Here is a 16,466-nt window from a genome sequence, read left to right on the forward strand (position 1 = left end):
AGTATAAAGAAAGAGATGAAGTTAATTTTACTTATTTATTTGTATTTATTTCAAAGTTTATTTATTTATTTTGAGGGAGAGAGAGAATAAGCAGGAGAGGGGCAGAGAGAGAAGGAGAGAGAGAGAATCCCAAGCAGACTCTACACTGTCAGTGCAAAGCCAGACACAGGGCTTGAACTCACAAACCGCGAGATCATGACCTGGAAGAGCTGAAATCCAGAGTCAGATGCTTAACTGACTGAGCCACCCAGGCACCCCCATTTGTTTTTATTTATTTATTTATTTATTTATTTATTTATTTATTTATTATTATTTGTTAAGTAATCTGTACACTCAGCATGAGCTTGAACTCACAATCCCAAGGTCAAGAGTCACGTACTCTACCAACTGAGCCAGTCAGGCATCCAAAATGGAAGGCCTTTTATAATTATTCCCTTTTCTTTTTTTTTAAGTAATCTCTGCACCCAATGTGGGGTTTGAACTCATGATCAGAGATCAAGAGTTAGATGCTCTGTGGACTGAGCCAGCCAGGCACCCCTAAGTTAATTTTAATAATATATTTAACTCAATACACCACAAAAGTATCATTTCAACATATAATCAATATAAAAACGAGATTTTTACATTTTCTAATATACTAAGTGTTGGCACGCACCCCAATGTTTACATCAGCACTTATCAACAATAGCCAAAGTATGGAAAGACCCCAAATGTCCATCAATGGATGAATGGATAAAGAAGATGTGGTATATACATACAATGGAGTATTACTCAGCAATCAAAAAGAATGAAATCTTGGGGTGCCTGGGTGGCTCAGTCAGTTGGGTGTCCGACTTCAGCTTGGGTCATGATCTCACGGTTCATGAGTTCGAGCCCTGTGTCAGGCTCTGTGCTGACAGCTCAGAGCCTGGAGCCTACTTCAAATTCTGTGTCTCTCTCTCTGTGTTCCTCTCCAGCTTGCACTCTCTCTTTCTCAAAAATAAATAAAGATTTAAAAAAAGAAAGAAAAAGAATGAAATCTTGCCATTTGCAACTACACGAATGGAACTAGAGGGTATTATGTTACACGAAATTAGTCAGAGAAAGACAAATATCATATGACTTCACTCATATGAGGACTTTAAGACACAGAACAGATGAACATAGGGGAAGGGAAGCAAAAATAATATAAAAACAGGGAGGGGGACAAAACATAAGAAACTCTTATACACGGAGAACAGAGTTACTGGAGGGGTTGTGGGAGGGGGGATGGGCTAAATGGGTAAGGGGCATCAAGGAATATACTCCTGAAATCATTGTTGCACCATATGTTAATTTAGATGTAAATTAACATATAGTAAAATAAATTTAAATTTAATTTAAAATAAATATAAAAATATATACAAAAAAAATATACTAAGTGTTGGGAATCCAACATGTATTTTACATTTACAACACATGTTAATTTGGACTCAAATAGGGGCGCCTGGGTAGCTCAGTCAGTTAAGCATTGGGCTTCACCTCAGGTCATGAGCTCACGGCTCATGAGTTGGAGCCCTACGTGGGGCTCTGTGCTGACAGTTCAGAGCCTGGAGCCTGTTTTGGATTCTGTGTCTCTCTCCCTCTCTCTCTCTCTCTCTCTCAAAAATAAATAAACATTAAAAAGACAACAACAACATAGACTTCCTGCTTAAAAAAATTTTTTTTTGGACTCAAATAGTTGTGTTTGTCCAGTGGCTGCTTTATTGGATAACACAGCCCTGAATCAGTTTTCTGGTCTTCTCTGCCCTATTCTGTTGCTGTGAGGCTGATTCTAAGCTTGCATCACTCAGCTCTCTTGTCCTCAGGTTTCCCAGAGGCTTTGGGCAACGGAAGGCACCACTGTAAGATGGGACTGTGGGAAGAGAGATTAGTCCAGTTAGTTATTCCACCTCTAACCATCCCCTCCCCCCTCCTTAGCCCTGCCCAAGCCTCTGTAAATAATTACGTCTTCAGTTAACTCTTTGTTGAATGTGCCATCTGCTTGCTGCCAACACAGTCACTGAGCCAAGTAGTTAATGAACTATTGCTATAGCCCAGGCTCTTATTAGATTTTCCTTTGGATACTTGAAGTCAATCACAATATTTTAAGTGTCAATTCTTTTTTTTTTTTAAAGTTTATTTATGTTGGTAGACTCAAGTGGGGAAGCACAAGTGGGGAAGGGACAGAGAGAGAGAGAGGGAAAGAGGGGGGGGTGGGGGGGAATCCCAAGCAGGCTGTGCACCACCGGTGCAGAACCCAATGTGGGGCTCAAACTCACAAGCCACGAGATCATGACCTGAGCTGAAGCTGGTCACTTAACCGACTGAGGCACCCAGGTGCCCCTAAAGTATTAATTCTTATACATATATATTCGTGCCTGCCCATAAGTAATATTTTTTCCTTAAAAAAAAAGTACTTAGTGAATAGTTAATGGGTGCCTTTGGGAATCAGAAGAAAACTCAGGGCCATGGTTCTCAATTTGAGGTACTGAGAAAGTCGATGTTAGAGTAATTTTTGTGTTTGGAGTTTTTCTTTTTTTTTTTAATTTTTTAACATTTATTTTTGAGAGACAGAGCAAGACAGAGCATGAGTGGGGGAGAGGGGGGACATAGAATCTGAAGCAGGCTCCAGGCTCTGAACTGTCAGCACAGAGCCTGATGTGGGGCTCAAACTCATGGACTGCGAGATCATGACCTGAGCTGAAGTCGGCTGGGAATTTTTCTTTTTTTCGTTTTTTTTTTTTTGTTTTTTTTTTTTTAGAGAGAGACAGACAGATACTTGCTCTGTCTCTCAAAAATAAATGGTAAAAAAAAATTTTTTAAAAAAGAAAAACTCCAAACACAAAAATTACTCTAACACCAACTTTCTCAGTACCTCAAATTGAGAACCATGGCCCTGAGTTTTCTTCTGATTCTCAAATGCACCCATTAACTATTCACTAAGTACTTTTTTTTTAAGGAAAAAATATTACTTATGGCCAGGCATGAATATATATGTATAAGAATTAATACTTTAGGGGTGCCTGGGTGCCTCAGTCGGTTAAGTGACCAGCTTCAGCTCAGGTCATGATCTCGTGGCTTGTGAGTTTGAGCCCCACAGAGCACAAGCTGGGGAGGGGCAGAGAGAGAGGACAGAATCTGAAGCAGGCTCCAGGGCCTGAGCCGTCAGCACAGAGCCAGATGATGGGCTGGAACTCAAACCGTGAGATCATGACCTGAGCTGAAGTTGGATGCTTAACCAACTGAGCCACCCAGTCCCCCTGGAGTATTTCTGTTTGCAAATGTCAGGAAAAAAAACAAAAAACAAAAAACAAAAAACCTAACTCAAGTGGCTTAGGCAAATTTGGTGAAGTATTAGGAATGTATGCTACTAGGGAATTCCAAAAATAGAACTGGGTTCAGGGCTTCTTTAACTAGAGTTCCAGGGCTCTTTATTTCCCATCTCTCAGCTCTCTCCCTCCCTGTAGGTTGGATCCTCTAAGGGCTGCCTCTTCCCTCTAGAAAGAGGATGGCTTCCCTGGCTCAGGTAAGCCACTAGTCAGAGGAAATGAGCACATCTCTGGTTGGCCTAACAGCAGGACTAGAATTAGCAGTTGACTGGTCTGATTGTATTACTCATCCATTCCTGAACTAATTGGTGTAGCGAGGGGGTGCTAAGAACTAGAATGCTTTCATGAACCCAACCACACCTGAATCAATGCCATGGTCTACCACGAGGAAGGTAGTTCCCCAAATGAAATCAAGGGATGTTTACTACAACGTATGATCTCCATTCCTTGTCCCTACCAACAAATATTGACATGTCCCTCTGACAGCTTCATGTGGTTCTAGAATCTGGACAAGAGTGGTTGATGATTGAATATATTTATATTTTATTTTTTTTATTTTTTTTTTTAACGTTTTATTTATTTTTGAGACAGAGAGAGACAGAGCATGAACGGGGGAGGGGCAGAGAGAGAGAGGAAGACACAGAATCGGAAGCAGGCTCCAGGCTCTGAGCCATCGGCCCAGAGCCCGACGCGGGGCTCGAACTCACGGATTGTGAGATCGTGACCTGAGCTGAAGTCAGACGCTTAACCGACTGAGCCACCCAGGCGCCCCGATGATTGAATATATTTAAAGCAACATTAAAAATAATCCATAATTTAAATGGATCATTCACTTGGCTGCAGTTACCAGAAGGTGGAAAGTGTGTATGGATGGCCAAAGGAGGTTCAAAATGTATTCTGGAATACAGCTGGAGGGATTAAGAGTGCTCCATTGAAAGATGCATGCTAGACTAGCATTACACTCACAAACCCAAAGACAGGAAAAATGGTGGGAATGGATAGGATATTCTTTGAAGAGTCAGCATTTTTTTGAATAGAGATTGTCAGGTGATTTTCGTACTTTCGTCTAAGTAATTAAATAATTAAATATGTTTATGTGCTGTGTGCCAGATTTGTTCCTAGGCCCTAGGAATGCAGGAGTGACCACCACAGACAAAAGCTGAAGTTCCTGTGAGAGGAGACAGCACATAACAACCCTGAAAGGCTGGTATTATTATCCCATTTTACAGAAGGAAATAATCCTGAGACAGGGTAAGAGATTCTTTGTTGGTTTTTTGTGGTTTTCTTTTTGTTTTTTTTACATTTATTTATTTTTGAGAGACAGAGACAGAGCACGAGGAGAGGGGCAGAGAGAGGAGACACAGAATCTGAAACAGGCTCCAGGCTCTGAGCTGTCAGCACAGAGCCAGACATAGGGCTCAAACCCACGGAATTAGGAGATCATGACCCAAGTGCAAGTCAGACGCTCAATCAACTGAGCCACCCAGGCGCCCTGGGGATTCTTTTCAAGACACTTTAGCAGTATGTAGTAGTGGGACTTTGATAGTCCAGATCCAGGACTGTCTCACTTCAAAGCCTTTGCTTTGGCAGAAGAAAATAAAATTCAAACCAGGAGAAAAGCTTACCCAGAGGAGGGGATCAAATCGAGACAACAGAAGTGAGCCAGAAGAGAGAAATATTTAGAGAAGGGAAGAAAAGCAAGAAGAGAAAGAGAAAGGGTATGCTAGAATCCCCCTTCACCTGGGAAACACCCCAGGTAAGGCCAGCACAGGTCCTGGCTCTTCGACTGTAGTTCCTGTCCCTCCTCTTTCCCTGCAGTATGAAATTCCTATTCTACAACGAGAAAACTAAGGCTCAGAGCGATTAAATCTTTGCATTCCACCCCCCACCCCCAACCTTTTAGAGCCACGAGATAAGGGTTCAAAAGAAAATATCCGGGAGTGATAAGTAAATACTGGCATATCTTTTTCATTTTTGTGACTGAAAATACAAGGTATTAGTTTTCTTTTTCTTGAAAGCAAATTTAAATTTTAACAATAAGTCAGACAGCACTGAAGGGGGCGGGGGGGAAGTAGGGGCGTAGGTTTCACGACACCAGACAAACTTCGTAGCTTGACTCACTGTTCCAGAGAGGGAGGGGTTAGCGATTTTTCGAGCACGATTGCGGTATTTCTCTCCCAGTAGTGAATTATTCTTGAGGCTCTGTTTTCCTAAGAGGAAGTGGAAAACAGAGGAAGGTGTGAGTGGTCCAAGAACCCCAGCCCCACCCCCAAGTCGTCAATACGCAGGCAGGCTTTTCCCGGAGAGAGGCCAGACATACCCTTTCTGGCATTTGTTTGGGGGCCCGAAATTTAAACTAATTCTTTTCAGAAATTTCTTTTTACTGTTATTTGGTAAAGGTGAGCGTCCAGATGGCCTGGCCGGTCTCATTTGCGTTTGAGTTTCTATTAAACCTTTCAAGAGTCCGGGATGATGACGCCACCCTTCTCTGCCAAATCCTGCAGTTTGGGTGAGAGGCGGGAAACCAGCCAGAGTTGGGCCGACTTTCCAGGATCGGGCTTTTCCGTAGTGTGAGACGCGGGCGGGCACGATCTGGTGGCAGTTTTGTCACCCACAGCTCAGTGACCTTGGGAGCAACTCTGAAGCTCGTCTGTAAACACGATGCTTTAGTTCCAGTCTAACCGTTCTCGTGGATTAAGTAATAAGTTTACGATCTAAATCTTATTTGGGGCAAACGGCTCTATCAGCGTTTGGGAGTAACAGCAGTGGTGTTATGAAACCCTAGTGTATCTGGAGATGAGGGAGAGGGGATCGAGGGTAACTTGGAGGTCGGCCACCCGGAAACACCCGAGGAAGCCCCAGGCCTAAGGCGACTGGAGCGCGGCAGCGTACGTCTCCACGGGCCAAGCGGCACCGCCAGAGCGCGCTCCCAGCAACCGCGATTCTCGTTGAGTTGATGGCCGCTACGTCACAGCCTCCTCCGCCTCTCATTGGGCGAGCCCGTCCAATCATGTGACTTCAGCATGGCGTATAAATAAGGGCGAGGAGAAGGCGGTGGTCCGCCATTTCGTGGACGCCAGGTCAGCGAGAGCATCTGCGGGAGCCGGGCCGGAGGGGAGCGGGAAGCGGGAAGACCCATCCGAGGGTGTGTGGTTTTGAGCGTCTGCTTTGTAACCCAAGATTTCGGTAAGAGACCAGCGATTAAAGGAGTGCAGTGGGAAATGGCACTTAACAGGACCGCGGTGGGGCCAGGCCCAATGGCGCCAGGTTGAGACAAAGAGACGCCGCCGCCATTTTGTGACGTTCAGCATGGGGCGGTGGCGGGGGCTCCTGGCCCATCAGAGAATGTACCTCGGTCTCGAAGTGGAGGTGTTTATAATCTTCCCCTATCCGGGGGAGTGGGGGAGAGGTGGTGGTGGTGAACTGAGAAGTGGGATAACCCGAAAGTTGAGGCGGGATAGGGGGCCGCTAACCGAATTGTACTCCGGGCCGCGGCCTTTCAATTTATGGCGCCTTTTTTCCCCACCCCCACGTTTTCTTCGGAAGCTCAGGATTTTTTTCCACAGTCACTAATCAAGGCTGGACCTTTCAATCCATGTTACGTGATTTGTGTAGTCACCTGTATTTTCATCTTAATTTGACTTTTTACAGTCTTACCACTTTTTTTTTTTTTTTTTTTTAAACTGATCGGTCTTCCTTGAGCCACACTGTACTTGCAGCAGCTTACCTTTGATACTTAACTCCTGAAACTGCTCACAGCGAAGTTAAAAAAAAATCTCCAGCAATGGTTTGGTCTCAAGACTCCTGGGTACAGGGTGGGGTCATGCAAATAGGATGTGTCTGGACTAGTTTTTTTAATTGGATAAGCCCAGAGTGAGCAGAACGTGGTGTTTATGAGAAGCCCTTAAGCTGAGTTATTGGGTTCATTACTCTTTGCAATTGAATCTGTCCTACAAGTTGGTTAGATTCGTTTTGGAAGTGACTTGTACTGAAGTTCTAGCAAATATAAGCCCCCAAAGTGCAGTAAATTTTTGCACTAACAAATCCCCCCTGAAATTAACATAAGCTTCGTTTTAAAGTGTGCGGTTAAGTAGTATTTAGTACATTCTCAGTGCTGTGCAACTGTCATATCTGTCTAGTTCCAAAACATTTTTGTTACCTCCTAAGGAGACCTATTCCCATTAAGCAGCTGGTCTCATTCCCTCTGCCCTCTCACCCAGCCTCTGTTAACCATGAATCTGTCTCTGCGTTTACCTGTTGGATATTTTATATACATAGAATTGGAATATGTGCGCTTGTGTCTGGATTCCTAACACTTTAGGAATGAAACTGGTTAAGGTTTTAATTACACGAAGACACAGTAGTATCCCTTCGGTTATTTAGGTTTGGTTATTACGTCTCTAGGATTCGGTTCTGCACAAGTTACTCTACCTTAAGTGCTTTATCTTTGATGTTAGTTATAATAATTGGTAAAGTTACTAACTGCCCAGATTGTAAATGCTTCTTCAGTGCTTTCCACTCCCCCACCAATTTTTCCAGGAGGCATTTTTCTTCTTAATGCATTTTGTGCTGGCTTCCTGGTAGTTAGAGGTACAGATTAAAGAGAAATGGGTGCTTCAAGGGTAGTAATTGTTTGTTTTTTAGTGTTTCAGCATTCTTTTCTAAGGATCTTTTTTCACTGTGTAGGTTTATTGGGTAAATGATTAACATTTCGGGTAATTTTTTTTTAATTACAGAAATGCATCGTGATTCCTGTCCACTGGACTGTAAAGTTTATGTAGGTAATCTTGGAAACAATGGTAACAAGACTGAATTGGAACGAGCTTTTGGCTATTATGGACCACTCCGAAGTGTGTGGGTTGCTAGAAACCCTCCCGGCTTTGCTTTTGTTGAATTTGAAGATCCCCGAGATGCAGCTGATGCTGTTCGAGAGCTAGATGGGAGGTAATTTAATGACTAATGCTGATGACAAATATGTTGCTTGTGTTTTTTAATGTTTAAAATTCCTAGGTTATGTGACTTTTAGATAGCTTCTTGGCTGTCTGAAGTTAATGTTACTGGAGACTTAACATACGCCTCTTCTGCAAAGAAAAAGTTTTACTGAAGATCAATAGGAAGTAACTTTTTACTCAAGTGGCCATTGAAGAAAATGTTTAATGGTCGATTCTTGGTGGGTGGATGTTTGCATCCAAAATGTGGTTGAAGCATCTTAATCTAAACCTTCCACAAAGTTGTCACTTGTGGTGTCACCTTTGAATTGTTTCTGAAACAATTGTGAAATCAGATCTTTTCAAGTAAGAATGGCCACAATCCGATAATTCTCATAGTTGGATAATGGTTGCATGGGCTTTATTGTACCATTATCTTTTATGTGTTTGAAATACTTACGAAGTGTGGAATATGTAGCTGTGTTTTGTGTGTTTAGTGTCCCATTAATGGCTGGTAAGTAACACCTGAGTTTTAAGAATGACCAGGTGCTGCCCTTCTCTCCTTCCTGCTTGTTGGAAAACCATTGGATTTCAGGAAACCAGGGGAAATGGTTAATCTTTAAGATCCAAAAGTTAGGGGATCTGAGGGTTGGCTGTAAAGCTGCAGAGAAGGTCATTTATCCAAGCAGATGGTAGAAACACATTTTTCCAGGTTCCCACCTCTTAATCGCTGGCCCAATAAAGGTGGTTTCTCTGAACAGATGTGAAACAAGAGGTGTAGGATAACTTTTTTCCGACTTTCCTCAGCTTCAGTTTCCTAACGGGTCAGCTATTGTGTGATGATTGAGGGGAGATGGTGATGTAAAATGGCCAAAATGCTTTTGTTCACTGCTGTTGGCATGGAGAATTGGGGTTATCTGGGGAAGAGAAAGACCAACAATCTAGTAACATCAAGATCAGTAAACAAGTTCTGGGAGCTTGAAGTCCCAGCAGGATGTACAGATGAACTGGTTCTTTGAGGAAGAATCCAAGGTTTTCACACTTGTAACTTAACAAATTAACATTGAGCCCAATGATTTAGACTGGCTCTAACAAGGCATTAAAGCATAAGGAAGTTGGTTTTCTTTATTAGAAAAACTTGTTTTGCTATTAAGGATTCTACAGATGTTTCAGGTGTGTAGTTTACAGAAAAGGCTAAGTAGGAGTGCTTTCTTTTTGCTTTAGTATACACGGCTTTGCTCTTTTAAATTTAGTAATGTTTCTTTCCTTAGAACACTATGTGGCTGCCGAGTAAGAGTGGAACTCTCGAATGGTGAAAAGAGAAGTAGAAATCGTGGCCCACCTCCTTCTTGGGGTCGTCGCCCTCGAGATGATTATCGGAGAAGGAGTCCTCCACCTCGTCGCAGGTACTTGAGAGCGTGTTTAGAGGTATTGGTGTAACGGAGTAGCTAATAGGAGCAGGTATTTCTCTCAAAGTTTGTTGGTGGGTTTTAAACTTTGAAGAATCGGAGGTTTTTATGAAACATTTGCTGGGTGTAGTTTGGGGTATGTGAGTTGTGCTGAGTGTTGGCTTTTGTCTCTAGGTCACTGTTCATGTTGGTAGTCAGTAACTTCTATCTTGGATCTATCTTCTAGTTCATCTTCTAGTTGCATCTTTCCAAGTCTTCCCTTATACTTCAATTTAGGCCTTTTTCCATTTCTTGACTCCATAATGACAAACATTACATTCAACTCTAGCTCTTCACAAAAATGTGTTTTCTATTAGCACGATTGTAGTATTTATCAAACAGGCAGCTGTTGTAATGTTAAAACTGGTAAAGTAGAAATCATTCTGAAACTAACTTAAGTCACTGACCGATAAAGGGGGCTAAAAAAGTAATCCCAGTCATCTGTTCTTCAAAACCAAATAGGAGAGATTTCAGTTTTTTTATAATTGAAAATGGCATCATTCTTGGACCAGGCAGTATTGTCTGGATGCTAACTCCACATCTCCTCCAAAATAGTTTCTATAGGACTTAATTTACCTCTTACAGGTGAGTGAAGTCCTTCTAGGAGATAGGAGTTCAAAATCTTGCCCCTTTTGCTATTTTGAAAAACAAAACAACACACTGTTGCCCATCATAATAAAGAGTATTTGTTAGCTAAATAGATGGTTGTACTGATGGCTTGTTTTTCATTTTTTTTTTGTGCTTTTTGGTCCATCTATTAATAAAAATGAACCCCGTTACAGAGTCACCATCATGTCTCTTCTCACCACCCTCTGAGTCTGCATTAGCCAGTCAACTAGCCCTTTCAGCGTCATGTGACCAGCGCGCCCCATTCAGCTTGGCTGGTGTCGTTTCACATGACCCAGGCATGGCCAGTCGTCAGGTTGCACCGCCCTTTGGTTCCCGAGCATGCTGTTTTCTCTCAGCCTTCTCTCCAACCTTAACCAAATCGGCAGCAGCCACCTCGACCGCCCACACATTCCTGGCCAATCAGCTCAGCTGTTTATTTACCAAATGTCTTCACAACAACTACAGCAGCAGCCTTCGGCTAACAAAAAAGCAGGAAAAATCCACAACACCCCCTTCGCCAACCAACTAAATCCAACGCAACATCTGGCAAAACCTTTTCAGCAAATTCTTCCTGGCCGTCAGTCCGGCAGCCTCACCTCACCATTTCTAGCTTGTTGAAACCCAAAACTAGTAAGTTTTTCCTGCTTATACAGTTTACTGCTGGTTAAAATAAGGAGTAAGCGGCTTAAAGTAATTCTTTTTTCTGGATCAAAGGCTGGCTGTGCATAATTGAATGGTAACGTACATATATATTGCTTGAATAAAACTTTTAAGGGTGATAGGGAACTCATAATGTAACTAGACCTTCAGGTGAAACTTATTTGCATGTGTGAGATGCCAAACTAAAAATTTTAATAACTCCTAACAGATTTAGCTTTCTTTTCTAGCAAAAATTTGTTGAATCCTATCACCTTTAAATGGTTTTACTAACAGTTTTCAAATTTTAAATTTTGGGGGTAAAGTGGGCCAAGCTAAGGTAATTTTTATAAGCCTAAACACACTCTTTAATGTGACGATCACAAATGCAGTTCTAATGTAGCACTTAATGGCATCAGTATTTACACCTAGCGCGTTTTCACAAAATTACACTATCCACCTGGTACCTAAGTCTTGTCATGGACTTACAGGTTTGCATGGGTTCCAAATACTGGTTTATGGTACTGTTTTTGGAACTACTTGTGGGACTATATTTTGGTGTGGTGTTTGGGTAGTGAAGTTAGTTTGACATGAAGTTTTGCATTGGACAGATCTGCTGTGAAGCATTCTTTGTTAAAGTGAATCCATGGTTGGAATACCTGCTTTTCACTTGAGCTTTTGGTTCCTTAATCCTTCTGTGCCTTTTTTTCTTTTCTGTTTTTTTTTCTGTTTTGGTTTTTTTTTTTGTTTTGTTTTTGGTTTTGTTTTTGGTTTTGTTTTTTCGGTTTTGTTTTGTTTTTGGACGATGGGTGCCAGTTCTTCGGCACATTCACTGGGCCCAACAGTGAAATTGAAAAGTTGGGAAATGCCTCACGCCATAAATACTAATTGACAATTAGCCTAATTTTCCTGTTTCTGCTTTTAGATCTCCAAGACGGAGAAGCTTCTCCCGCAGCCGGAGCAGGTAAATAACTACCTTTTTTGGCCACTTTCAGAAAGTCATGTTTCTGCTGTTCCTGAGCTATGTTCCAAATGATGTGGTTAATGGTAAAAGACTGGCTTTAGTAATGAAAAAGTAGCATATAGAGCCAGTGTTAATAAGTTGCACGAGTGAACCAGCTTTTAGTTTTTGAAGACGACTTAGGATATTTGTTGTGCATAATTCTGAATGGCCCTATTTTTCTTTTTCCTCTGGTTTTAGGTCCCTTTCTAGAGATAGGAGGAGAGAGAGATCACTGTCTCGGGAGAGAAATCACAAGCCGTCCCGATCCTTTTCTAGGTCTCGTAGGTAAGATTTTTGATGACTTGATCATTTATAAATAACTTGTTAAAAAGAGAAGGTGATCTTCTTAGGCTGTTTTGATTTTTATTTTTCCCATAAAAACTTTATTCCCTGGTTATGTCACTGAGTTATGTATGTAACTTTTGGTTTTCTGTCTTTTAGCCGATCTAGGTCAAATGAAAGGAAATAGAAGACCAGTTTGCAAGAGGAGTGGTGTACAGGAAATAACTTCATTTGACAGGAGTATGTACAGAAAATTCAAGTTTTGTTTGAGACTTCATAAGCTTGGTGCATTTTTAAGATGTTTTAGCTGTTCACATTTGTTTGTCTCTTGGAACAGTGACACATAAAGATGTAATTCTCTATGATTTGAATGGATCATATGAGGCATGTAATATTAAGAGTTGTTACTTTACAATGTTCCCTTAAGCAAAATTGAATTTGCTTTGAAGTTTAGTCTTACATAGACTGATAATAAACCTATTAGCTCCTGCCCAGTTAAAGCTTGACATTTCATATTATGAAGACAAAACTGGCAAAAATTGAACAGTTTTTCCATAGCTGAGATAGTGTGCATGCAGCTGTAATTGAACAGTCTTTAAAAGCTGCTGTGAACCCAAGTCAGCAGCTAAAAATTAAGCTGCACTATTAAACTAGGTTAGAGGTTTAAAATAAAATGAATCCTAGTTGTCTTCGTACTGGGCAGAGGTGGTCCAGTTGGTGTAGAATTGGAAGTTTCAAGAAAGTTTACTTTTGCTTTAGGTCATAAGTTCATTTTAACAGGATTGCTGTGTATGAACACACAGCTCTATGTAACATTCTCTCTTTGGAAATTTGAAACTATTCAAAATACCAGTGTCCTGCCAGTTTAAGGGTACATTGTAGAGCTGAACTTTGAGTTACTGTGCAAGATTTTTTTTCATGCTGTCATTTGTAATATGTTTGTGAGAATCCTTGGGATTAAAGTTTTGGTTACAAATTGTTGTTTAACCTGAAAGCCTGTTTTTCCTTGCAAAACTAAAATCTGTGAGCTTGGTATCAAGTCCAGGTATAACATTCCTATTGGAAGCCATACTTATATTTTCTTGTAAAGTGCTTTTGAATTAATAAAATATTAGCATAATTGTGTAATAGTCGAACCCACTATTACCATAGTTCTTCTTGTCCCATGGAAATCTGTTGGTTACACAAATCTTAAACACAATTGAGGCTGAAGGGAATTCTTGGTGTCACCTAAGTGATCGTACTTAACCATTTTTTAGGAGTAGGAGCCAGTTCAAAGAGCGTGATACTCCGTGACCAACATCTTAAAGTATAGCAACCTGGTACATTATAACCCAAAGTGGCCCATAGAAAAGGCTTTATCATTAGCATGAGACCTTCCACAAAGCTTTAAAAATTGCTTCCATTTTATATAATTAGAGGTGTTGCATGGAAATTCTAAATTGATCCATTATGATGTAAATTTCACTATATGGTTCAAATGTAACGGTGCAGAATTGAATATGGAGGCATGCATAACCTTCCTCTTAGAAACCCAGAGGAGTTGTAATTTCAAATTTTTGTGCGATTAGATTAAATCATAATGCAACTACCTTGTGGCTTAGTTTCCTTAAATGTGCTACTTAAAGATAGTTTTGGAATATGCTATACTGACTTTCTTTAATTTGAAAGAAGTCACTGCATTGAGTTCAGTCTGTAAAGATACTTTATAAGGTGTAGGGAGGGCCTAAATAAATTTCCAGTGGTCCTTACTAACCTTTCATGCAGATACCAACAAAGGAAGATTGGTGTCACAAGGTAGAATTCAGATTTGGGATGAGCCTTCTTATAGAAGATACTTACGACTGTTGATGTACTGGGAGCTCTGGCTTTGGGCCTTTTGTCTTTTGGCATTTCCTCATAGCGTTTTAAAACTTGTTCAGAACAAGGCAAGATCCTAAAGGTCATGGAAGTAATATGGTACATCACTAATTACTTCGGACATTGATCGGGATGTTTTTGGCAATACACAACTTGCAAAGTCCTAAATTGGATTTCTGTAAAAAGGAGATAGGTCATGGTTCTAATGTGGCTTATACAGAACTTAAGATAAAGTTGATCTCAGGGAGTTATCCTGACTTCTAGGCCAAATTTGCAGTCACTTTAACCAGAAGCCCCAGCAATTTTATGGCTTGTGACAAAAAATAATGGAGGATAGAAACTGTTAAAAACCTTATTGCACACTTAGCTGTGGCCATTAAAAGTTCTGGCTACTCTAATTTCAAAAATTAAGTTTCATTAGCCAACTGCGTACTGTGTCCTGAACGGAGGAGTATAATACTGCAAGAGGTCAGTCACAAAAACTGACCTCTTAGTGTAGTGACTGCAGGTGTTCCCTAGAGGTCACTGTTAATCCTGGGTGGTAATTGAAGGAAACAGAAGGATTGTTAGTTTTATGCTTTTTCAAAATGATTATCTGTAGTTCTCACTTAATTGTGGGCTACTTCTGACCTTCATGTCTTAAGCAGAAAGGTGAAGATAAATTAGCCAGAGAAATTTGAATTTTATCAGATTGTAGATACCTCTTATCTGTTTATATACTTTTAATATTTCCTTACAAAGGTGTGGTCATTAGATGGCATCTCTTTTAGTTGGACTCACCTATATCTGGATGAGAAGTCCTGCTTTTTTATTAGTTAATATGGTTCATATTATAATTCTTTATCAGGAATGGTGTTGATCATAGAAGTTTTTTAAAATATACACAGCCTGTTGCCAGGCTCATTTGCTTTTTTAAGAGTAAGCACTGTGTTACTTGGAAGAGTTAGGTGATAAATGTCCCTGATTAAGACCACTGGTGTAGTACTTTTTATTTTCAGAATCCTCAACACAATTTAGTTGACAGATCTAGTTGGTGGTAATGTCTTTCAGTTGTATATTTTTGTACTAGACTTCTGGTTTTTCTTTTTTTTTTTTTTTGAGAACAAAAGACTTCTGATTAAAGTAGCTGAAGAAAAACTGGGTTGGAGTATATTTTTATCAAAACAACTGATAGTGTTGAATTCAGTTTTCTGTGTCCTCACAAATTTTCTTCATCCTATTAAATATTCCTTGGATACCTCAAAAGAATTCAGTTGTACAGCACACTTGGGAGGTTCTGAGAAGACATCATTGAAAATTTGTCTTTTGATAAACCTAACATCACCTGCTTGATTTTTTTTTTAAATTGGGATTGCAGAAATTCATGATACAGTTTTTAGACTCCTTCAGTATCTCAGTTCTTGTTAATCCTTCAGAACATGTAACAGCCAAAAAGTTTCCCAAACTAACAACCTGAAATACATGTGTATAATACTACTTTACTTTTTCTTCCATTCTATGTGACATACATAACATTGTATATTAAGGATTGTTCTACTAAAGTCTTAGAAATGGGGTCATTTAGTGCCTTTACTACAACTTTTGGTGCAGGTATATACTTGGTTTTGAGAAAGTGAAACTTTCTGGAAACGTTACTTGCTTCCTAGTAATTTGGAGAGGTTCTTCTATGGAGAATATTCTTTGCAGAGCACAGTTGAGCTCTTCAGAAAAATAGTACATAGGCGATTTTTACTGCTTTTATTTTTATTCTTTAATCTCTATTACTGATAAGGGGCTCAAAGTCAAGTCCTGCCCTCTACCCACTGAGCCAGCCAAGTACCCTTAACTCTGCTTCACCTGTAAATGGCACCTTTGTTTCAGTATGTATCTCACTGAGATTTCATATGGGGCAAGTTACTATCCTTCCAGGGGTGGGTTGTTTTTTTTTTTTGTTTTTTTTTTTTTAACCATCGGAACTGCAAATTAAAGCCAAGGGGGAAGGTTGCTTAATGCTAATAGCCCATTCCAGCTGGCTCTCTGCCTCCAGAATTTCTTTATAGATAAAAACTTTAAACAGCAACAAAAAGATTCAACAAGAGTGCTTTACAAACAGTTATAAATTGGAATGTAAATTTGTCGTTCAATTGTTTTTGTGTCCTACTTTTCTTCTATGGTAGTCCAAGACCCAGGGACTTTGTGGAGTGGGATTCAAGGATACACATAGTAGCTCAGTATCTAGCAAGTAGTTGTTTGACCTGAGTTCAAGAGTGAGACCTAAGCTTCACTAATTTCTTAGTGTTTCATCCATTTTAGGATGACTTGAGAGCTATTGGTTGTAGGGCTTCATGTGGCCTACAAGAAAGGTTTTTGGACGTGGCATGAGGTGCAAATC

At 40.4% G+C, this 16,466-nt stretch overlaps 1 protein-coding gene and 1 long non-coding RNA gene across 2 annotated transcripts; one reads left to right on the forward strand and one right to left on the reverse strand.

Moving 5' to 3' along the window:
• Positions 1-1,670: 1,670 nt before the first annotated feature.
• LOC122238615 lies at positions 1,671-6,356 on the reverse strand. The gene is made up of 3 exons (XR_006217612.1): positions 5,650-6,356; positions 5,451-5,539; positions 1,671-1,873 (listed from the first exon to the last, which is right to left on the reverse strand). It is a non-coding gene; the product is annotated as an uncharacterized LOC122238615 (long non-coding RNA).
• Positions 6,357-6,397: 41 nt separating this feature from the next.
• Positions 6,398-13,353, forward strand: SRSF3 (serine and arginine rich splicing factor 3). Its single transcript, XM_007085255.3, has 6 exons — positions 6,398-6,515; positions 8,066-8,273; positions 9,529-9,663; positions 11,876-11,914; positions 12,152-12,238; positions 12,395-13,353. Exons 2-6 carry the CDS (start codon positions 8,068-8,070, stop codon positions 12,420-12,422), a joined length of 495 nt encoding a protein of 164 aa, XP_007085317.1. The 5' UTR covers positions 6,398-6,515; positions 8,066-8,067; the 3' UTR covers positions 12,423-13,353.
• Positions 13,354-16,466: the final 3,113 nt, after the last annotated feature.

This window comes from Panthera tigris, chromosome B2, assembly GCF_018350195.1.
Source record: "Panthera tigris isolate Pti1 chromosome B2, P.tigris_Pti1_mat1.1, whole genome shotgun sequence".
NCBI classification, from domain to species: domain Eukaryota; kingdom Metazoa; phylum Chordata; class Mammalia; order Carnivora; family Felidae; genus Panthera; species Panthera tigris.